Raw genomic sequence first — 24,829 nt, 5'->3', positions numbered from 1 at the left:
CCTCAAATATAACAAAGCAGCTTCCAGTAAAGACATGTAAGCTTCACGGCTACATATCCAGCAATATTAATTGTTGTTAATCGTTGTCAACATAAAAGAACTCCATCCACTTCTCAAAAACAAACCCAAAATTAACCAGTATTCGTACGGTGAAGATAGCCCACTTATGTGTGCAAGCGAGGCAGACAAAAAAGACAATTATGCTTTTTATTTCAATTTATTTATCTTGTAAGAACCAATACGAATTGGGGATGTTTTCAAAATGGGTACAATGATAAAAAACTGACCATTTTCATTCTTCTCCACCTTGTCTTTCAGATTGGATCTTAGGCTCTGTGTGTGTGCGTGTGTGGATGTGTGTGTGCGCAAGTTTAAATATGCATAATTAGGGAAGTCCTATTGTAGCCCCATTACAGAGAATGAATGAAAGCAGGAGAAGTACCTGTTGTAGGAGTTGCGCTTGGTTTTTTCCTCTTTAACTGCCTGAATGAGTGTCTGAAGTGTATGTATGTGTGTGTGTGCATGTGTGTAAGGATGCTCAGCAGGGTTTGGTGGGCTTATCTGAGGTGGACCGATTATTGCACTCCAACAAAATAAAAATAAAAAAACAGACATGGCTCTCAAGGCTAAAAAAAAAAAAAACTACAAAAAAAAAAAACTATTGGATGACAAAGTGTCCTTGCCCCTGCCAAACTCATAACTGCCACACATAGCATGTTTGTGAATAAATATTGCAGACATATTCAAACTTAGTGAACCCCTAAAATGAAAGTGACTTTAAGCAAGTGAAGGGTAAAAGGAAAACAATTACTGCATTTTCAGGTGAACCTTTGAGTTTTTGTGCAAAAAAAAAATAAACACCCAATACCAAAAATGGACAATCACAATGTGTGTTCGAGTTTAAAAATGTTTTTAAAAAGGTACATTATTCTGGCCTAATCATAATATCATTAATTCGTGGGAAATAAAAATCAGAATATCATTTAACATAACATCTTTTCATCACCACTGTTTGTGTAAAAATAAAAATTCACAAAATGGAAAATGGTATCCCATGATTACAACTGAAAAAAGAAAAAAACAGAAAAAAAAAACAAAGGATGGACTCAAGTTAAAAAAAGAATAATTCTGGCCCGTGGTTGTACAGTGTAACCGGGAGGCGGGCCGATCTGTGTGCTTTGACCTTCCATTCATTGGTTCAGCTGGTGGATCCCCAGATCTGGATTCATTCATTCCATCGCTCGCTTGCTCTCTGATCAATTAACCATGACTCAGTGTTAACATATCATCACAATATTTACTGATAGCACTCTCTTCATATTTTTTTCATCTCCCCTTGTTGGGAGATTCCCCCACTAGATGCACATAAGAAAGATGCACTGACAGGCAGCCTACTGCACACAGCAGTTGTGGCCGTTGGTATCCTTGAACCGCAGACGCATTTTGGGTCTGTATTTCTCGAGGTAGAGGAGCTGTTTGGAGTTGAAGGCTCCACGTCTCTTCCTGGGAAAGATCAGAGGGGAAATGGAGAAAATTAACACAATGCTATCCACAATCAATACACAATATTTAACACACTACAGTGATTACAAAATGACAATATGCTGCATTGCAGGGTTTGTGTGCCAGACTATTTCATGTTTGGGGTCAGTAACTTCCTGGAGTCTCTGCAAGGCCAAAAGCACAACGTTTGCTAAATGTTGAACTATTCCTTTAACAGTTGAAATGTTGGGTGCAGTTTTGTCTCTGGTGGCATAACCAGACTCAAGACTTACACTTAACACTTCCTCTTCTGCAGACCAAAGTCAATGCTCTGAAACTTTCAACAAAGTAGAGAACCTAGATGTTTTAACTAATAAACAATCTTAAATTACAGTTTAAATACTCTACACAAGTATTGCTTTTTCATACAATTTACACTTACTGCAAACATTTACTCACTTAAGGCATTTTTATAATTTCTGATTAAAACCTTTGGGCAGAAAAGTAAGGAGGGTACTTACTGCCTTATGAACTGCACAGCATCTTCATACTTCATCCCAGTCTCAATGAGGGCTAAGGCCACCAAGACTGGAGCTCTGAGAGGTGAACAGATCCAGACCAGTTCAAGGAGACAGTGAGAGAATCAAAGAAGGAGAGAGAGAGAGAGACACAGGATTGAATGCCAGGGTTCACATGGTTCCATAGTAATATTGTTAAGGAGGGGGGGGTTGTGAATGGTGGAGAGTGGAGGAGGGATGGGGTTGCTTGGGACCTGGGAAACAGGCCTGGGAAATCAACAGGGGCGCACAAGTTCACTGTTGCCCCGCTGAGGCGCCGTGCTCACACCCTGAGCCTCACACACACATAACTCTGATAAGTTACAGTAAGACAACCTTCTCCCTTATCGCCAAGAGAGATTGAGTAAAGGGGAGAAAGAAAAAAAAAATGCATAAAATCTTTGTAGAAAAACTTGGCCGGTTAGCTCCTGCGCTGACTGAACATTTCCTCGAGTGGCTTTTCTCACACACACACAATTCGAGGGACGGCATGCGAGACAGAAAAGGATTGAAAGAAAATGGGAAGAAAAAAAATGTGTAGAAGGTGGGGTGAGAATATTGTTAAAGAAAATAACAAACAACAACAGGGCAAATAGCTGCAGCCTCCCACGCTGAGGGCATTCCACATCTGAGGGTATGCAAGGGTTGGGCCGCGTGACGAAGATTCCGTAAGTCTTTGTGCAGACGTCTGGTGAACTGGCAAACTTAAAGTATAATAAGAACAACTTTGAGGCCGTGGTGTCCACAGATGCTGCTGCGCACATCCAAACAAACAAGCACTATTGAGGCCTTAAGAAAATGTTGACTGGTGTGAAGTAGATCAGACTGTAAGGCGATGGAAAACCCACATGACTGCAGTAAACACAGCACAGGGAAGGGAAAAAAAGAGGCAAATGCCAGTCCGACCAATACTGGTAATTATAAAACTTCCCAAAGGCCACAGCAATGCAAAGCACTGGGAACCATCGAGAAGTGATAGGCTTATTGTACGTCTGTGGTCAGCAAAGACGTTCTCACACTAGCTCGCCCATGTCATGTGCTCCTGCTGTCTTTGTTTTCACACTTATTGTTGAGTCAGCATAATTCGTTTGAATAAAAGTCACCGTCATATCGGCCCTGTGAATATGTTTATCTGCACATCGCCTGTCCTGCCTCATGACCAACAGACAGATCACATGCAAATGTAATTGCCTCTCTTTTTGCGGAGGCCACAGCAACAGACTGTCGTCGCTAATGATAGAAAACTCAAGCAGCTGTTTACAGGGCAATAACAGGAACAGAAAGAGGACAACCGGTAAGGATACTGAAAGAATCACTTGTGTGCATTTTAACATTAGACACAGAAGAACAGTAAATGTAGGTACAACGCTGCATATTTAGTGGAGGCAAACTAAACTGTGTGAAGTAATAAGTATGAAAAAAAAAGAGGAGGAAGTGTGGATGTGGCCTTATTTCCATAACATTTAGTAATGTGTTCTTTGGCCTTGTGTGTACCGACTCTTACAGGTGCCACATGTCTGTTTATGATTCACTTTGTCCCAGTTGAAGTGAAATAGACTGGTTTGAGCAGTAAAAACAGAGGCATCACACTAACCAGATAATACTAACAGGAAGGGGAAACTGCGGACGAGAGCGATAAGGTCAGCGAGACACTGGGGAGAAGATGATAGTTTGTGCTGCTGCCCTTCCAATAAATGTTTCCAACCTCACAAAAAAAAGAAATCTGGGAGGATGAAACTTCATATATGTGCCACTGCATTTGAATTTGTTGGGTCCCATCATGTATTTAATGTCCCCACCTGATCCATGTCAAAAAGGCACGTTACTCTAATGACTCAACACGGTTTACTTTGTAGGTGGAAAGTTGTTGTCTTTGCCACAGTAGACCAACAATCCAAAAGATGAGACACAGTAGTGGTAGTTACTCACCGGCCAAGCCCTGCCACGCAGTGCACAGCGATGCAGCAGCCAGGCTCCTCTCGAAACTTGGTGTTGAGCAGCTTGAGCCAGTCGTCCACAATCTGAGTGGGAGGAGGGGCGCCATCATCGAAGGGCCAGTCCTGGAGGAGACATAGGAAGCGAGATTAAGTTGGACATGAGAAACTAACAATAAGAAAGGCTGCCAGAAATGTACCTTTGAGTCAACTCTTACCAGGACCTGGATCCCCTCCTTCTCCACTGGAGCCTTGTCGTAGGTGGAATCACAAACTCTCACCAATGTGTTCACCTCAAACTTTTTCAGGTCCTGACAGATATGAAGAGAGAGAGAGGACTTCAAGCAGGAGAACTAACAAACGGACACAGAGGTACACTGATACAGACGGACAGGTGAGGGCGTACCTCGGTGAACTTGTTGAGCGTGGCATTGGTGGGGTTGTGGGTGATGAGGAACCTCATGCACTCGTAGACAATCTCGACTGCAGCGGGGCGGTTCATGTTGGCGAGACGGCTTAAAAAACAATTACAATACAATACTCTTACAAAACAAAAGCGACTTTTGGCTCAGAAGTCAGCAAAGACTGCTAGGAGATTAATGAATTCAGGAAAATGGTAGAATAAATTAAATTGACAACACGTGGATAATGATGGATCAGGACGACAACTATGGGATGATGTACACAGAGAAGGGTAACAAAAAGGATAAACTAGTCCACAGTACTCCGGGATGTAAAAAATTAATTTATACAAAACAAAAAAATTTAAAGAATAAAAAAGACAAAAAGATGGAGATAATATCCAGGAGTCATCCAATCAGTTTACCCCATTCAGGAGAGCTGTTTGTGATTGGCTGTTTGAGGAGAAAGAAGAGAGCAAAGATCTTTCGTATTGGTTGAGGCAGGGCAGGGCGTTCGGGCCAAGGACTACGCAATATCCCAGGAGGGCCTTTGGAAGAGTCTGCAGTTCCTCGTGCTGGCAGTCAGGGGGGTTTCTGGGTAGCGTAGTCCCTCAGGGGGCGGCCGATTCACTTCTCCACAGAGGTGAGGTGCTGTGCCTGGCAGAATTCTCCGCTCACACACGCCATATAGGTATGGCTCAAGTCAACACAGAAATTCTATGAAGAGAAGAGAAAAAAAAAAGAAGAGAAAGAACAGATTAAGCTATTTTTATAGAAACTGGTGCTGTGCCTGTTGGAATCATAGTGCATCAAACTGTAAGTAAAGTCCGGTTGCAGTCAACAGAACCATGAAGCTGCACCACCGCTGCTGCGCAAAGAGCTGTTCACCTGTATATTCAAAGTTCGGTGAAGCTCAACTCAATACACACAAGTGCCTGTTTATTCTAAGTTTATTAACATTGGACGAATCAAGTGTCCAAATCGCACATAAATCGATAATGCACTTTCTTGGGCCATTAACAAAACACATGTCAAGTGTGAGGCCAGTTCTCGTGGTTATGTGTTCTACATAGAGACACACAGACAGTTATCTGGAATTATTAGATGGAGGACATCACACATCAATTGTGCCTTTATAAATATCAAAATTATGAATAGAAAGTCTACTTTCAAATTGGTAGAGCCATTATTTTGATTACATAATAAACAGAGTGTTTAAAAGGGCAACTTAAAACTAGTAAATCCGCCTGCTAAAATGACAACTCCTAAATTGTAGCTTGTTACCATTAGTCCTATGTGTTTGCAATTGTCTAGTTAATGGGCCCTCAGCATGCGGGTGTCTGTGCGTGCGCTCAGCCAACCAACTCCCATCTGTAAAATTAGATGCTTGAAAAAATACCAACTGAGCTTTGTATTTTTTGCTGCTCATGAAAGACCAGCAGATCAGGAGGCCAATTTATACATGAACACACTGGGTGATTGCCACACGTCACTTTCAGTTTGGTAGCAAGAAGGTCTCTGGGTGGTTGTCAAGTAGAAGATAAGACAGCTCCTGAACAGAGTTGTCGGATTTAATAATATTAGCTTCAGAAGTTCCTGTCAATGGTAGCGTTAAAATTAATCAGCCAATCAAAACATTGTCAAATGTGATCTACCAGCACTTCAGCGTTATCACCCTAAAATTGATTTTCTATAGAGCACCTGCCAAGTTTATTTTGAGATTGACAGCTATTGGAACATTTTATTTGATCCTATTTTCGTAGAAACAGCAAGTTCGGGATTATGCTTTTCACATACGGGGTTTGTACCCTCATGGTTGAATGCACTTATTGGAAGTCACTTTGGATAAAAGCTCCAGCTAAATTAAATTTTACAGTAATAATAATAATAATAATAATAACAATAATAATAACAAAATACAACTTGCCAATTAGACCATAAATACATTGTTTTTCCAAATCATTCGGCTCTTCCCTCATCATAACTTAATATTCATTTCCAAAAAACGGTATTTACTGCAGTCTTGAGTAAGTGAAACTATCAGCAGCATGTTCAAAGCTGTGGTCACAATGGAAGACGGCAGTTTCATTTTCAGCTTAAAAGTTTAATTGGACTCTTTTGCTCAAGAAATGTGTACCGAAACTTGCAACACAGAACTCGTCTCCCACTTCTGACAGTGTGAGTAAATACACAAACACAGTTAAAGCGTGTTTATGATGTATGCCCTGTATATCTTCTGCATTGATTGCCTTCTTTTTTTATTCTTCCTCCAAGTTTCTTTTTTTGTACCTGGAGCATCAGAAACTTTTCTTGGACAGTTCCAACTGTTTTCTCCACCATTGGCTTTTGTCAAACTCCAAGTTGCTGTCCCCTACTGCACCTCAGTGGCTACAGTCACCTGCAGTTGCTCTTCACTGCAGCTCTATCAAAGCAATCTTTGCTGGTTGATTTACAAAACAGATGCAAAACGGGATGTCACCACAGACATTGAATTTAAATCTCCAACATACAGAGTGATGTACCTGGTACTGACAGGCTTAACCAGTGTAGTGTTCACTTCTTTGCAAGACATTTTGTGTGTGTGCTCCCAGTCTCTTCTGACTAAGATCGAGGTGGAGTCCACACACACGCACACGCGCCCTGGGACCCCGCCCCACTCACTCACACGCAAGCAATGATCAGCGCAGCTGCTTAGTGATCAGAGCAGAAGCAGCAGTTGGTTTATACCGTGCTGGAGTTTCCTGTGTCGTCCCTCAACACTACTGCTGACCTGCACCCACTTTAACTCATAAAACCCAACAATCATCACAAGTTATTAGGACCTGATCAGTACATAAAGTAACTTAGTGTTTGTTTGATTCATTCCAGAGTTTATGAGGCTGCATTTAAACATAATGAAAAATGAGTCTTCAACATTGTGTGCGCGCTCAGTACAACACGAGACCTGACGCGCGCAGCCAGGACTCAGCGTTAAAGTGTCTGGAACGACACGGATTCATGATCCGACACCATGGATTTATAACTAAGTACATGATCGTAAGTTTGTCATCTAAATCTTAACCATCCTGTTTACCGAGCTGATTACACATACCCTGTGCCAAATGTTTAATATTTATTCAAGAGCAATTTTTGTTAACAGAGCCAAATAGTCCATTTTATTTATTTATGGTTTATTTATTGAGGATATTATAATATTTTTTAATTCTAATACAAATGTCAGACTGAATATTCATGCAGGGTACCTGCATGTGGAGACAGTGGAGGACCTGATAAGAATAAGTCTTGAGGGAACAAGCTCGGAGGAGGTTGATGCCAAGGTGTCTGTACAGATGAGGTTCAGTCAGGGCAAAAGAGCTAGAAGGCCCAACTACAAGGGTTGGCTTTCAAAGGTGCCAGGCCCTAGTGGTCCTCAGGGGGATGTGCTCTAAAGGGAGGGGAAGTAGGGGCATGCTGTACTGTGCTTGTGCTCCTAAAATCTTCAGCACGGGGCGACAGTTCTCCAAGTGTAAAAGGTTAGTCTGGAGCCCTGCTCTGGTTAAAGGCTTGAATGTAACAGACAATTTTTTATCTTCAAGTCCCACAATTCAGCTTTAAAAAGTCTGCTATGAACCGACTACACCTTTGGATTACATCACTATTTCAATAACCAACTGTCACCAAAATGGAAACTAATAATATGCACAGTATGGAGTGAACAAACAAGCGCACAAGGGTGTCTTAGAGAACAGGTAATGTCTGGTCTGTAACTAGCTGGGGAGCAGTCAGGCCAACTGTGCCAAGTCCTTGACAGTCTAAACCCAGCCGCCACAGACTGGCTGGAACCGTCTCAGAGCAACACAGGAGGGAGGTTACAAAGGGGGATGACGAGAGCTGGCTGTCACTGTGTCTGCCGCGTACACGTGGTGAGTAGGAGGGCAGCAGAGAGAAAGGGCTTGGACTTTAGCACCGTGTCACAGGCAGTAGTCACAAGGTGAGGATTACAGGGTGGGCAAAGCTTCAAACAGCCAAAGTATTTCAAGTCCCATGCTCCCTCTTTTCACCTCCTTGAGATTGACACAGTACTCTCTGTACTCCCTCCATTCCCATTTTACTCTGACACAATTTACTCAGGATATTAAACTTTATGAAAGTGCATTCCGATTGTTTTGTCTCTCAAACCCACCTGCTTGGTTTCCAGTACAGATAAAACCCGAAAAGTCATTTTTTGCAAGCCAATGTCGCTCTTAAAAACTACAACTATCTCCCTTTTTTCCTCTTGCTCCAACTCACTACTCCTCTGTAACTTATCCTTTCAATTAGCTGCCAACCACAGAGCCTCTGTAAAAGATGTATCAACTCACCCTCTAAATTTTTTCTATCCTCCCCTTCATCTTTTGTACTTGGCAATAGCCAAAGGGCCACTCGAAACAGCCTTGATTTCTCTTTTTTCTCCATGTGAGACGGCTGAGATCCTCTGTAAGGCCTTTAATTACCACCTCTGAGCAGTGCTGAACACAATATGGCATTGCTGCATGTACGCAGCTAAAGCTTGGACAAAGGGTAACAGGGCTAAAAGGTTTGTTTTAATCAGCTTCTAATCCTCCAGAGATGAGAAAGGATGGAGAAGGGGGGGAGAGCAGGGACATCAACATGTGTTGTCACCTGTGAAAATGGATGGTGGAGAGGAGAGAACGGACTGAGACATAGAGGAAACACTGAAGAACAAAAGAATCGACAGACACAGTGTGGACAGCTTAAGCTTAAAGATTAAAAAAACATCAATATTGTGGAGGGTTGCCTAGAGGCACTAAATGACTTTATACGGTAAGTGTTTTAAATACAGCCAATAGCAGGGGTTACTGAGGCAAAAAGGAAGATCAAAACACCACTTCAAGGTTAACACACATGAGTGGAAACATATCACGTTTAGGCAGGAAGTACGAGCAGTGGCCAAGAAACAGTGCAATTATACTGTAAGTACTGTCTGTGTTGACTGTCATTCCCCTCACAATGTTCAACTGTTTAAATCCAACACACTTTTACTGCACTGATCTGACGGGGGACAGTAGAAATAGTTCATGTCTCAATGTACATGTCTGATTATTTAGTAGTCAACTGAAAGCTGGAGGTTTCATGTAATGCAATTCAAAATTTGACGGCAGATGAGTGAAAGCGATGCCTCCTCGTCCTCCTTGAGTACACGCTTGTCAAAAGAGCAGAGAGTAAACCGTGGTAAGATCAAGCCCAAAAACACAGTCTGCCAGCCTGTCGGGAACGCATGCAAATCACTCTGAAATGCAAACTGGTTCTGCAGTGAGACACTGCACAGATGCAGGAAGGACAAAACAAACGCACATACATGCACGTTGAATCTGTTTGTTGAAGCGAATAGACACGTTTAACCACACAGGAAACAAGACACATTGTTTACTCAAGACTTGAAAGCTGTAGACTTGAACGTGAATGGGTGATGGATGTTCCTTTCGTGTTTAATTGCTAGTACAAAAAATTAATTGAACCACCAACAGTCCAAGCCACATAGGGAGCCAGTTTTCTATAATAGAAGACAAGATATAACAAAGTTTTTAAATTCCATTCTTAAGTCCTCAAAATCCTCAAAGTTCAATTTAACCTTAAGTAACCAAATGAAATTCCAATACACAGCCACTATTATCAAGTCAAATGTAGGTATGAAATGTGAAAACTGATCTAAAAGCAATGTACAGCATCTTATCACCACTCATCATATTCTATTTTAGTGATGAAGTTACAGTGACAGGTGCCAATGAAGCCATCTTTTCTCGTGTGTGATGAACTACACAGCTGTGAGGAGTGCACCTCGACTAAACAAGTGTTTGTCAGTGTGCAGGGGGACATCAATATATTTTGGTCCCCCGAAGTATCTGCAGAGTGAACACTCCTCGCAGTCACACTGCTCTCTGGGGTAAAACCCTCCCAATACATCGCAGTCATCACGTCTACTCTGGAAAGATGTCGTTGACGGGTACGAAATTAACCCCGGTTGAATCTGGGTGAGACGGAGGCCTGCGTAGTCTCATAGAATACTTGTTCTTTATCTTCTGCTTAGAGGTGGTGAATTTACCGATCAAAGCAACTTATTAGCTGAGTAAGCAGACATCAGCTCAGAGGATACCTTGGCTTGTTTACTCTATTATATGACCTTTGCTGTAACCTGGAAATTACGATCAAGCCCCAGTCAGAAATCTGGCAGTTCAATAAGGCACTGCTTGATATTCAATATGAAAGAGAAAGGGCAGATATTAAACGGCCAAATCTGATTAAACGGCCTCTAATGATGCACTTCTGGTACAAAGTACATTTGGTGTACATGTGTCTATGTACAAGTATATATGCTCAACTGGGAGAAAGGTCACGGAGTAAAGGCAGAGGCCCACGCAGCGGCCCAGAGAAAGCTCCCTTGGTGCCCTGTTCCTCATCACGTGTTCCAATGTTGGACTAGAGCTGCAAGTGGAGGGGTAGGGGGAGTGAGTGGGGAGGGGGACGCATTGATAGGGAGACCTTCCCAAATCAGCTGGCCTCTCCCAGAAACCACCTACAGTGACTAAGGAGAAAGAACAGAAAGAGAGAGAGAAGGGAAGTGTGAGAGAGCAGAGGGTAGCAGTACGAGCTGATAAGGAGCGCAGTATCTCAGAACAGAAGAGGGACACGCAAACCTAAACAGGTGATAAAGCGGCAAACGAATGGGAACTGGGTCATGGGTATAGTGCAACTGCTCATGCCAACACATCATTTTAGAATGATTCATCAATGTGTCGAGCAAAGTATCGCGACATGTCAAGTTTAATTATCAAAAAATGAGAATGAGGCAGCTGTTCACTATCAAGTTTATACAGCTGACAAAGTAGCACAAGGTTGGAATACAGCCATGGAAGGTGTAAAGTGCAGAAACTGAACTGCTACAGTGGGAGTGCTAACTGAAAGCCTTTTACTTGTTAAGGAATTCACCACCAGTAGTACTGCCGTGGGCAGGTTGTGCCGACACCTGATAGCTGTCAGGAGCCCCATCTTCAATCAATAGCCTATAATGTGCCAAAAATTCACCAAAGGGGTGACAGGGTTGTTCTAAATTTAGTAAGAAAAAAAGACAGTCACGGGAGCAAATGAGCTCCAATGTCTGGATATGGCATGTACAGGGGCACTGTGGCAAAACGTCAGGCCGTTGCACAAAATGTGGAACGTCTTAGTCTGTCTTCTTCCCCCATAGTGAAAGATGTTAGTGTCACATCCAGCCATGTCTGGTGGTCTGAGGTCGTGCCTGAGTCCTACTGATGTTTTGTCTGGAGCCAGACTGGGCATGACCAGACTGTACTGCCTTGAAGCAGCTTGAGGGCTAATTTGATGTGTGGGAGCCGAGTCAAGGAGCAGGGGGAGTGCCTGTCATCCATGGCAGGATGGACTTTGAGAGGAGGAGGGAGGGAGGGAGGAAGCCCCTGTTCTCCTTGGGGTGAGAGCAGCATGGACAGCAAAAGAAAAGATTAAGGCCCTGATACACTTGCCCCAGATACAACCTGCTTGCAACACCCACCTCTCCTTTTAGTTTGCAAGGGCTGTTGACTCAGCTTCACACTTTCATTAACAAAATTACACACACACACACACATACAGGCAAGGTGTCAGAGACATATTTCTTTTCCTTCACACTGCCTGATCTCAAACTCACCAAGAGGTAATATTGAAAACCACATTCAAATGTAGAGAAAGCAGTCTGGTTGGAAGTGAAATGAGGTGTCACAAAAGCATTTCCTCATTACTATGGCCGCAGTGATTGCCAAATAAGAGATAATTGATATCCATGGAAATGTCAAGAGGGACGGCGACAAAGGAATTGTGACATGGAGAAAGCCGGTAAGACTTGAAGAAAAATTCTCAAGAGGACATAACAATGGATAGGCCAAATAGGAGCAAAAAAACACAGTCAAGCCAAGAGATTGGCAGTGCCAGTGGCTGAGATACATCACACCTGCTGAATGGTCCAGCTGGTTCCATGCAGTGACGTCAATGCTGCTGATGGGCTGAGTGCGTGGATTTCTCAAATTGGAGCCATCCTCAACCCAACTCATGTCTCGCAGCAACAAGAGATAAAAGGAAGCACCATTCATCCATTTCAAACCAATCCTGGTTTATGAGAATAAAAAACAGCAGCGGCTGGTTGAGCAGAGCTTAGGGATTTGGTGACAGAGAAAAGTTGAGCAGAGGCCAGCCTTATATGAAAAGCCTTGTTGACACACACACGCACACACCCTTTTTATGGTGTTTTTCACACATTGAACAGGGGATGTTCATATGGGCCTGAGGCCATTTGCACAGACCTGGGTATATATACATTTTGTGAAACTTGAGCCGTTTTCAGACATGACCAGCGGGTAAAATCCAGAGTCATGGCTCAGGAGTTAACCCGCAGGCTGCCTTTCACACATGCACAACGCAGCAGGAGGTTCTCTTCAAAGATGCGTTTACAGGAGCAACAAATCCTCCACATTATTCAGGCAAGAGGTGGAGGAGCCGGACAGCAGACAGAGGCAGTAAGCGACGTATTACCTCCAATGCGGAGATCACGGGATTTTCTTGTCAACACACAGACACCCGCGTCGGCTCTTATTACCACAAACTCGCTATTCCACGTGTGTGTCATTCCTTTTTCACCGGGAGACTTTTTCACATTTAGAAGCATCATCAGAATCTAGCCTTGTGGGGGAAGGTGCAGCTGCATTGTGAAATGACACACACCCACAACCCACACTGGTTTTCCTTCCTCACAAATTTTGTTTAACTTCAAGTATTTGCATGCGAGAAGCCCTCAGTAGGTCATTAGATTACAGCATTAACTTCATGGACCGAAGGGGGCCTGTCAATGAGGGGTATGGTGACAGGTCACCACAGCATTCCGCAAACAGTGCACACATAAAGGAAATAGTGTGCACACCTCTCCCTCACCATCAGTCATACTTAAAAACGCACAAAGACAAACAGACGAGCAACAGCGCAAACACACACACTCAAAATTATAATAAGCTGCACTAGTTAAGCCTCTGCCCCTTTTTCTAAGCCTTGCCAGTTTATCTAGTGTAACAAGCAAAACACTAAAATCCCTAGGCATGCCTGGACAAGACAGCATTGAGAGATTGAGAAGAGAAGGCTTATATTCAAAAAACCTGAACTCCAGCAGCGATCCCAAACTGTTGCTGTGCCTCCCTCTCATGAGCTGCACACTCCTGGGATTCGCAAACAAGAGCCTCAGGCTGAAAGTGATACTTTAAGTCACTAGATTCGGTGAGGCCTCGTGCTTTGTTGACTGAATTCTGATAACGTGCCCGCCTATGGGTTTCTGAGAAGGGAGCCATGGCTCTGGGAAGAAGCGGTAGACGTTTATTCAAAAATGTTCTAGGAAAGGCATCTTTACTTCACCTGCTGTGCAGGTAGAGCAAGAAGAGCATAGCAAAACTTAATTATAGCTGTGTGGGGAATGCTGCCTCAACTACAAGCAACTTGAGCTGTTAGTTATAATTTTGTTATATATATAGGACCTCACTATATATATATATATATATATGCAAAAATACCAAACATTCTCTGGTTATAGCTTTTCTCATGTGATTATTTGATCCTTTTCTTTCATATATATATATATATATATATATATATATATATATATATATATATATATATATATATATATCACAGTAACTTGAATATTTTTAGGTCACAGGCTGTTGATCAGACACAACAAGCAAACTGAAGGTGTCAACACATGCTTGGAGAATGCTAAATGGCATTTCTCTCATTACTATTTTAACATTATTGATTAATTAGTGGCACATTAATTGATTATGGAAGTCATTGTTAGTTGCAGCACCTGCTGCCTGTATTTTCATTCTCAGACACTCAGTTTGAACTATAACAAACCTGTGGTTTACACAGAGCTATTACTGCAGGTCCCTAAGATATACAGCTTACCCAGTGTGGGAAGTAATATAAAGAACAGCATTCCAGAGAAATGCCATCACAAAAAGGTAAGGTAACAGATGTATATTAATTAACACAAACATCTTCCATTGCTGACAAAATGTAACCTGAAATGGCAACACTATATTTAAAAATAACTTTTTCAAGACTTGCCTGTAAAGACGGAAACATTCCTCCTGTTTTAGCTTGTCTGTGGGTGGACCGCATTTGATCAAGCCTAGAAATATGCTGGGGGTACAGTATGAGCCTCTTAAACGCAACAGTCCAGATTCAACAGATGCACAAAAATCCTGAGGGCTGTTTACAACTTAAGTCCACCAAGCCACAGCAGACCTCTTTGAATTTATAGATCTACCACACAACAATGCTGGATGTCTATAAATGTGTAAGTAGAAAAACATCAGTTAACTGCATTGACAAATGGCTTAGCACTTGAGTGTCATCTGACATAAAGGAATACAGTATTGAGGTGCAAATAAATCTTTTGGTAAAAAAGACAATCAAAGCCAAATGGTTTAAGTCAAAAGTACAGATGATGTCTTTGTGACAATAACCTGACTCTGATGCAGACGTTTTAATTTCAGAAGCTAAAGATAATAAGGTGCTTTACACTTCATTAGAAGTTTAACTACTAGATTGTTTCCTGAAGAAAGATTAGTGATACTGTCCAACAGCTTTAGTTGAAATATGATAATAGAAGTAGTATTGGATCCAAATTGTTTGTTTCCAGAGAAAATATTTGTTATGTATAGATACTGCAGCAGTGACGCAAGTTCCAGAGCGCACACTAACCACACCTCAGCCAAAACTCCCATTTTTTTCTTCTTTGGCAAACTTACAGAATTTTTTTGCTGCAACTATTAACAATTGCAAGCAAAAGCAAATACTATCTAAAAGATTACAATACCACATCTATCCACCCAAATCAGATGAAAGATTTTGGGATACATAGCTGCCTACCAGTTGTGAATAACACACACGTACCATAACTGCACAGGAGAGATGATGTGTATTAAAAGCAAATGAATAAATAACATGACGGTAATAGATTCTCTGTAAACATTTAACTATGTCCACAAACATTTTTGCAGTGTTTGTCAAAAACAAGGAATGTCATTTTATCATTTCATCTTTTTGATGAGATCCACTTATCATGCAAGCCTTGTCAATGGTAGCACAATATGTAATGTTGTTGTGAGCCTGTGTCCATCTTAACAGTGCATAACATTAACTGTTACTGGTGTGTAGAGCTAATTGTGTAGACTAATTGCAATTTACATTTAACAACTTAATGTCTCAAGTTTCTGTGCAAATTGAGCACTGAAACTAGCTCAACATGCTATTATATACACTACGTCCATACTACATACCCAGGGAGTCATCCTGTTTGTTGTTTACACCCCCCCCCCGGCAATGGACTGAGACACCATGCATTCTGTTACCTCGAGACTCATGGACACATTACTGTCATCACATTTACATAATTTTCTACTCACTTCCTGTGTGACTATTATTGTTACAACTTCATAGTTGTCAATTGTTACTTCCTCTTTCCTCACTGTATCTTGAGCAAGTGTAACACAGCAATTTCCAGACTAAAAATGTATAAAGTTTTTTTGACATCCTCATTCTGTCCCCTATACGGCACAACGGGTTACCTCATCTGCTCCCAGATGACAGGAGCTGATCTTCCTGTGGAGTACTTGTTATTCTGGCCTTTGCTTTCCGTGTGTAGCAGCCTGTAGAGGGGAGGTGAGAGAATATGTAACCCCCCCACCACCACCCCATACACACCCCTATTTCCATGAACAGACAAGCACCAGCTACACACGCGCTCACACACGGCGAAGCCCACTTATCACACTGCTGTGCAGCCTCTGAGTGAGCACAGATAAACAGTGTGACGATCAAAGGCCTCTGATAGCGCTCTGGGGGAGGGTGAGGGGGGACAAGGACTGATCCGTCTCTGGAAAAGACTGAAAGAGACCAGGGCTTGGTACCTTAGAAACGGGAATGAAAAGGGGAAAAACATTTCCTGACAAAGGCCTATTCTCTCCTCGCTGTGGCCTTATTGCACTTTTAATCACACTTAACACAAAATTAAACTCCAGCACATGAAAAACAATTACATTTGAAAAGCAAAACAAAGCCAGAGATAACACTGACATTTGACTATGATTTGAATGAGGATTTAGAGTGACGACACAAACTGATTATCTGCTGACAACAGAGTGAAAAAGGACAACAAAAACAAGTGCTTGGGCCTAAAATGTGGTTCAAAAAGGGAAATCAAATTAACTATTCTGGTTCATTACTTTTGTCAACATAGAAGTGCAGTTTTACAATTAGGTAAATATTTTCAATCTCGTTCACAGGTTTCTGAAAACTGGGTCAGTATTTTGTAGTAAAAATCGCTGACTACTACTAAATGCTCTGGAGCATTTCAGCCTGGAAATTGTAGCCGCTAATGAGAATTTGCCAACAGCCAAAAAAGACAAAAGAAACAATATTCTGTCCTTAAGTTGGCACTGTGATTGAAGGCGGTAAACTATTTTGTGGTTCGCCTTTACAGCTTAACTACAGTGTGAAATAACGTGTTCACATTGGTGAATACATATACTTAAATTTGCTTGAACATGTAATAACCAATTAATAATGACAGCATCAGATTTTATAATTGTTCCCCTTTGTTCCCGCACTTTCTCGGACCAATTCTCTCATTCACCTGGCACAATTTACTGCATAAAGGAAGGGCATCTGCCACTATGCAACCAACACAGATAGATGATGATGCTTTTATTTTACCTGGTAGCTATGGGTAGGTTTACCCAAGTAGCAGAAATGTTGGTTAGCAGTAAAATCAGGGACCAAAGTTTAAGACATCCGACTGGAGGCATACCTAGCTGGTTACGTATTACTTTTCACAAGCCGAAGTGTATGAAAGTACCCCCATTAAAATACCTTTCTGTGTATCAAGATTGATTATTTTTTTAGTACTACTGCAACTTCACCAATACAAGTCAGGTGTTCTAGTTTATTCTGGACTATGGTCGAGGGATTATATTAAGCCATCACTGTCCTACTGTGGTTAATCATTATCTCATGTCAGAATCTCAAATTTCGTATCTAGGATAACATCTTGCAGCCTGGGCGGACATGTACATGAGTCACACCTCCACCTGTTGGCCAACACATCAATGAAGCTAAAATCAGGTTTTAAAGAAAGCGGTTTAAAGATTAGTCAATCACAATAGAAATTCTGGCAAATAAAAAACACTTACACTGAAGTAAAACCAGAGTGTCTGTGCCGACAAAAGCTACTTGTATGTAGTTGTGCGTTTTTGTTGGTCAAATTAATTCTTGAAATGTGTTTACAGGAGGCAAAAATTTACCTGCAAAATTCCATGACAGCCTGAAGAAATAAGTTTCGGTGCAAGAGGCCAGAAGACAGAAGAATGTCTGCTCGCATTTTGCCGAGAGGTGCAGAGTCCCACTGCGCCATCAATTCTTCTGACATTTGGAAACTAACGTGGCCTTCTGACAGCAGCATCAGGGGATGCCTGTTGCCACATCAACAATTGTCCCAACGGTAGCAACAAGTGCTCCTGAGGGGAATTTTGGTGCTTCTCGTGAAGCGATCAGAGAAGAGCAATGGTGCTCTCTTTAAACATTCACAAAGCGAAGCTGAAGAAGCGGCAGGAGGTACAGCCTTTGAGAGGGTCAGGGTTCAGAGTAGATGGCAGCACATATACACTAATCTAGGAACTTTTTAACTTGTGAAAGCCAGTATTCCTACCAGAAGCTTAACGTATACCCTCTGAACTTAGAATAGTCCCTGATAGAAAATCCATCTTTTTAAGATTACGGCCACAGTTAACACATTAGTTCGAGGTCATGTTGTAAGAGGTACCCACACATTTAATGCGTTTAATAAGCTGCTTAAGGAAATTAAGGAAAAGTCAAGCTCTACCGAGAAACAACACAGTGCCCAGGCAGTAGGAAAACACAGCAGGCTTGTTTATGTGTAACAACCCAGCCTTTTCTGGACTGTACTTGCTTCAAACCTGGAACATTTTCTGGATCAGCAAAGGTGAGCATACGCCTAAAAACAACAGCTCTAATAACAACAACAACAACAACAACAACAACACCCTTCACTATAGCATGTTTTGGCAAAGGACTGTGTTTTCCCCAGCTAACTGAAGCTCTGGCAGCTTTAGCTAGACTAGGTGGCTGAAAACACTAATAACAAAAGGTAAATCCTATGCCTACCTGTTGCTATAGTTTCAGTAGGCAGCCTTGCAGCCTCATCTAGAAGAGGCATCAATCTGTCAGACACGGCCAGCGCTACAGAGCTTGTGCCTTCGCTTTATCCCAGCACTGTGGCAACAACAGTAAACGAACACCGTGCCGACCCGAACATGATTCATTAACAGACACAAGCACAAGCAAAAGAAAAACAAAAAGGTGCCCATAGCGACTGGTGCATAATTATATAGAGGTTTTTTCACTTAATGGCTTGAAATGACAAGAAAAAAGTGTGGGCATTTAATCCTGGCTTTCTTCTTGGGCTGATTTCAAAACAACACAATTCCTTTAAAGCCAAGGATCTTGAACACGTAGTAAAACCAACACCTTTGTCCTTTTAGCTCATCACAGCCAAAGACCCAGGGGCATTACTGGATTTTAAATTGGCTAAATCTGTTCAGCTGGTCACTGTGGAACGGACCCCAGCTTTCAACACTCACAGCCGCCCAGTGGCGAGATGGGCTGAATGCCAGCGGTCTACAACATAGGTGTTCCTCTACCTCAATAATTCTGCTTCCTAAGTTGGTGTCATGTTACTGTTAACTGGAATCACCTTTCAGTTACGGTAACCAAGGCCAAGAACTTCCTCTCTGTCACATAGCCTTTATTTTTAAATGTCGCCTTTAGACAGAGGAACCACCCTTTTGCTGGGGTAAAATCCAGCTATATAAACGCCTACTATCACACTTCAACATAAACCAATTTATTCATAAGCAGAACAAAGCAATGCATATCTAAAACGTAGCAGCTGCCATCAGCCAGATTCTTAAGAAACATCTCTTAACTGCTTTTTTGCAAACACAAAAGCATACAAGGCCAAAAATACCAATTATGTTAGTTACAATTTTCTTCAAATTAAAATATTACCAAGTGACGTATGATTATGTCCATTTCGTGGGTGTTACAAAGAAATTGTGTGTTTTGTATTGAAACACTTCTCGGAGCGTGGGCCTGGGGATGATGGGGGTCTCACTTGAGGAATGGCGCCTCGTGATAGAGTGCCTTACACTATGCGGGGCCTGACGTTCACCGCAGCCTCTGCTCTGAGTGGACCGAGCAGAGTTAGGCTATTTCTAGATTGAGTTGTGCATCATGTGTCAATTAGCTATAAAATAAAGCAGGTCACTGGCTCAAGTGACCTACTTCCTCAATAAAAAAACCCGAACAGAGCATAAAGACTCGAGTGGACGCCGTTTGTTCTTTTGCATAAAACAAAGCGGTGGAATTATGTGATTTGCATAATGAATATACTGATTACAACGACAATCTCAACCGTCACGTCTTTTGTACGTTGGCATGGCCTCAAGTTTGTTTTGATGACCGACGCATCCCGTCTTCTTCACTCTGTGCCTGTAATATGGGTCACCTTGCAGTGACTCATAAGCAGGAATGTATAATTAGCTTACCTGTTACTCCAGTTAATCATTGACTCATACACTAATGTGGGTGGGAGTGTTCGGAAGCTACTCTTTTGTTTTAGCCACCCATGAGAATTTACTACCGGAGAGGAGGCTCAAACCATTGGAAGGTCATGAATTGAAAACTGAGAGGCATGGGAATGTGCTGCGGCCTTTAGTGTCACAGCTGCTCCAGTCAACTTCCTCCCTGAGCGAGTTTCCTCATTTCACTCCAGCCCACATGGCTAAAATGGGGTTTTGGGTGCTTTCTGTTAAAGGGAAGCAGACATGGCTAAATTAAAGAACCCACCTAACCCGGGTGTAAGCTCCATTTCCACATGGTCAAACCGGCCAGTGGACAATAGAGGCAGTCTGACTTATCAAATGATGACACTAAAGGCAGCCAAACAACCACCAGACATTACATATCTTGACTTGTTATGTTGTCATGTTTTGACATTCGGTTTGTTAGCTTAGCACAAGGCTTTGAAACAAATGGGTAGACCGTGCTGTGGATCCGGATTTTGTCACAAAGGGCGGAAGGCAGCTCGCTCGGTCGCCATCTACCTTTAAGTCAAAGCTTCTCCCAGCTACCGACGCCTGTCGAGACCGCACCGTGACCAGCACTGTGACAGAGCTGAAAAAAATGCTCAAGAAAACACGGGCGCCGGTTATAATGTAAACCCCAAACCACGGTGCTAAACATTAGCCGAGACAGCTGTTAACATGTCACCCACGCTGTTCGTTAACGCGGAGCTAGATGTTGTCCAGGAGGAATGCTACCTTCACGGATGTACCCAGAGCTCATTGTGTAGCTAAGGGTTAGCTCTTATTTTTACAGGATTGCAGTCGACGTCAAGTTGAGACAACAACACAATACTAACAGACGCCCTATGTCGCCGTGTTTCACGACAACACCCAAAGCGAACGAGAGCACGTTGGTGTAATTCTTCCTCCGTCGTGTTTTGTTTTTCTTGAGCTTCTTCTCCATCTAGGAAATAGCCCTAGCCCTGGTAGCAAGCTAGCATGGCTACATCAGCTAGCAGGCTAGCTCAGCTCCGTACTTTGCATTTCCCGGCAGCGTTTAGCAACAAGCCCAGACATCAACTATCGCTAGTTGACATTTTTTTAAAAACACGCGTTACTGACAGCAATATGCTCAAAGACGATTTCGCATAATAATAATAATAATAAATGTCAACACCATTTTTTAAAAAGCGTACGTAGCCCCAACACTACCGCCCAAGCTTTGCTCGGCGAGCTAATGTTAACGTGGCTACACACAGACACAACCACTCACTCACAATCCTCTTTATCTGCCCCTGTGTTATCACAGCGATCGTAATATTATCCGACAATATGGAAAACAACTTTTTAATCGTCGGACTCCGGCGCGTTAGTGTCGCTGCAATCGCGTCCGATCACACGAGAGAAGACGAGCTCAGGCATCTCGGTTAGTTTCAGTTCAGTTCGGGGTCATTCGTGCTACTTACAAAGAGCAGGCTGAACATTGAAATCCCGTGACTGCCCCGGAGAAAGTGGAGGGAGAGTGGAGAGCTGTCAGGTCGCTGTTTGTGTTCCTCTTCAATGTGGCAGCTTCTCGGCGGAAGTGGAGAAGTGTTGTCGAGGAGGAGCCTCCTCAGCCCGGAGACTCCCTCAGGGGCAGTGGGAAATGTGGCTTTCAGGGCGGCCTGTCCACACGGCGAGAGCGGGGACCTCTTCACTCGGGGAGATTTGTAGTTGTGAAAAATACATCGTTTTTTGACGGTGAAATTTGTAGATCTACGTAGTTTAACAGAGCAGCTAGTTACTAGACAATGCACAATGTCATCGACACGAGTTGCTGTTTCCTATTCAGACTATTGTCCTAATCTGGTTTATGGGATTTAACTGGAAATGCTTCATTTATAATGTGTAGTTTATTTTGTAGATGACGTTAGTAGTTTTGGCAAAGTTCAAAAGGGATTTTTTTTTTTTTTTTAAATGTCAAGTTTTTATTTGTAGTTTTGACAATGCACAGTGTTACTTGCTGTTTACACGACAGTGTCTTATTTATACTACTGTCCTACTATCTGGTTGATATAATTTAACAGGGAAATTCTTTTTTTATGTCAATATGTCTGTTTTTATGAGAAATTTTGACACTGTACATCGTAAAATACAGGCTACACTACAATGTCTTAATTGTTGCTGTTTAAATGGCAGTGTCTTATTTAGACTATTGTCTTAATCTGGTTACTATGTTTTAACAAGGATTTTTTTCATTTTTATCTGTAAAAATGTTGTGTTTTTTGTTGATGAAATTCGTAGTTTTGAGACGACACTACAATGTCTTCAACGTGACTTGTTTATACGCCACTGTCTTATTCCGGCTATTCTGAGAATTAATTATTAAATTATAATTGTCAAAATGCACACAGCGAGGTGCAGGCTACACTACAATGATTGCATCATGTGTGTGAGGCCGTTTGAAACGTTTGAGCCTTATAAACAGTATATTAGAGAAGAGTTACGCAAACAAAAATGTCATCATATAGACAGATAGAAAATGTTATAATCATAAGTGACACACATTTCCTACTCATGTGTTCAATGCTTGTCACTCCCTTTGCTCCCCGGTTGTAGCGCGTTATTATAACTACATAAGTAAACAACAGCTGTTATTTCACTCTGCTACAAAAAGCTGATGTAAGCGTGTGAACTCACATCCTCAAGCACTGTGTAGGCAAAGGAGTCGAGTTTCCGGAGATCACTGAACGCAGCACCGAGGCTCTGGCGTCAATACGACGTAAGAAGAATCCGGGTGCGTGATGACAGCTCACCATGGTGACGACAGTTCCAGAAAATAAGCGCACAATATTATCCCTGCCCTCGTGGCTTGTTTTGTAACATACATATTTTAATACGGTGTCTTCTTCCAGTCACATGTCAAGTAGCTCCATTAGATTAATAGATACAGAATCTATATGGAGACAACAACACCATGGTGTTCTACAGTTCTTGTTTTAATTAAAAGTGAATTTATTTCAGAGTGTGTTTGTGTGTGTATATATATATATATACTTGTTTGGACTACATACTATTTTAGATGGATACCACTATCACAGCAAGACTTCATTATATCAGATTCAGCACCCAATCTAAAACAAGACAACCCCGTCAAATGGAACATAACACATCAAGCACAACAAAAACAAGCAAACACTTTACCCAGTTCCCCCTGAAGCAATTTGCATTTCCTCATCTCGTTTGTAGCTTGTTTCTTTTTTTATGTTTACATGGACAGCAACATCCCAGCTATTGGTCCTATTCTGAATAAGATATTATTCTGATTATGATGTTTACATAGAATATTCCATTCAAATTCACGTTTTACATGTTACAGAGCATTGTGTCATTGTGTCACAAAATGTTGTAAACCTCCAACAGGAAGTGTAATGCAAATAAGATAAATACATGTCTACTATGCTTCACATTATTTAAGTATTGCTTATTCTGGGTATGACCTTATTCAGGTTACGGTCATGAGATAATGCTGTTTACATGGCAGCATCTCATTCAAATTGTTGTCCTAATTGGGTTAATATCCGAATATTACTGTCCACGTTAACACAAACTCTAATCGAGGCATGAGTGTTGAGAGCTGACAGGCTGGTTTCTGAAACCGTTGATCTGAGGTTTTCACACACACACACCAGTCTGTAGAGTTTTCTTACAAAGGTGCGAAAAAACCCTGTTGACAAGAGAGGCCAGAGGAAGAAAGATGAGATGGCAGAGAGGCTACGCCAGCAGTTTATCCGTCTTTACACAATATCGAATGGATACGTAATGCACCATGTCACAAAGCAAACATCGTCTCAAACTGGTTTCATGAATATGGCAGAGAGTTCAGCTGCCTCCTCACTTGTCAGATCTGAATCCAGCAGAACAACTTTGGGACGTTGCAGAGCAGGAGATAAACGGCATGTATGTGCAGCCCAAAAATGTGCATACATTATGCGAAGAGGTTATGTCATCATGGATCAGAATGTCAGTGTTTCTAGCATCTTTGGGAGACCGTGTCATGAAGAGTCTGTTTTAAGATGAACGCATGTGATGTTATTTACAATTATTTGATATCCCAAGTGTCTGACCAACACATATTTGTTATCAAAGTGATCTGAACTGATTAGCAAAAGCTTATCTGAGCTTAAGGGCAGATCAGATGTATCAGAGGCCTGACGCACAGTGTATCCTATAATTGAATATCTCCCCCTAGTGTCTACTCCTATTACCTGCGACAGATATCTTCACCAAAAGTACAACACAGATATCTTTACCTGGAAAAACAAAATTAATTGTTCGACATATTCCCCCTGAAGGCACCAAGATTTGTTAAAAATTCCAATTTAGTATGTGATCCATGTGGATTGACTTTATCCAGCCCTTAAGACAAGATTGTACATGAGAGATAGGTGCATAACTTGAATTTCCCAGTTGTCTTGTTTTATTTTGTGTTGTTGAGGTTGGTACCAGAAATGGAAGATGCAACTGTTTTTGTTGCGATGTATGATTGTAATAGCAGGCATGAAGTAAAACAATTCTAATTGTCTTCTCTCTGAGGGCCAATAAAAAGCAAATTAAACAAGAAACTTTTAGTGGCCCCTGAAAATACACTAATCCCACTGTGTGGTAGTGACTCGGTGCATTTTATGTTAAATTCATATTATCAACATATAATAATATACAGTATATGCATCAGAGAGAAACAGGAGCCGGACACCAAC

At 41.9% G+C, this 24,829-nt stretch overlaps 1 protein-coding gene across 1 annotated transcript; it reads right to left on the bottom strand.

The window, feature by feature from the left end:
• Nucleotides 1-201: 201 nt before the first annotated feature.
• Nucleotides 202-21,737, bottom strand: ptp4a2b (protein tyrosine phosphatase 4A2b). The gene is made up of 7 exons (XM_035182051.2): nucleotides 21,557-21,737; nucleotides 4,800-5,091; nucleotides 4,380-4,488; nucleotides 4,192-4,284; nucleotides 3,969-4,099; nucleotides 2,004-2,078; nucleotides 202-1,503 (listed from the first exon to the last, which is right to left on the bottom strand). The coding sequence occupies exons 2-7, from the start codon at nucleotides 4,802-4,804 to the stop codon at nucleotides 1,392-1,394; spliced, it is 525 nt and encodes a 174-aa protein (XP_035037942.1). The 5' UTR covers nucleotides 4,805-5,091; nucleotides 21,557-21,737; the 3' UTR covers nucleotides 202-1,391.
• Nucleotides 21,738-24,829: the final 3,092 nt, after the last annotated feature.

This window comes from Hippoglossus stenolepis, chromosome 17 (genome assembly GCF_022539355.2).
Source record: "Hippoglossus stenolepis isolate QCI-W04-F060 chromosome 17, HSTE1.2, whole genome shotgun sequence".
NCBI classification, from domain to species: Eukaryota; Metazoa; Chordata; class Actinopteri; order Pleuronectiformes; family Pleuronectidae; genus Hippoglossus; species Hippoglossus stenolepis.
The sequence above is the reverse complement of the archived record's forward strand: the minus strand, read 5'-3'. Positions and strand labels throughout refer to the sequence as shown.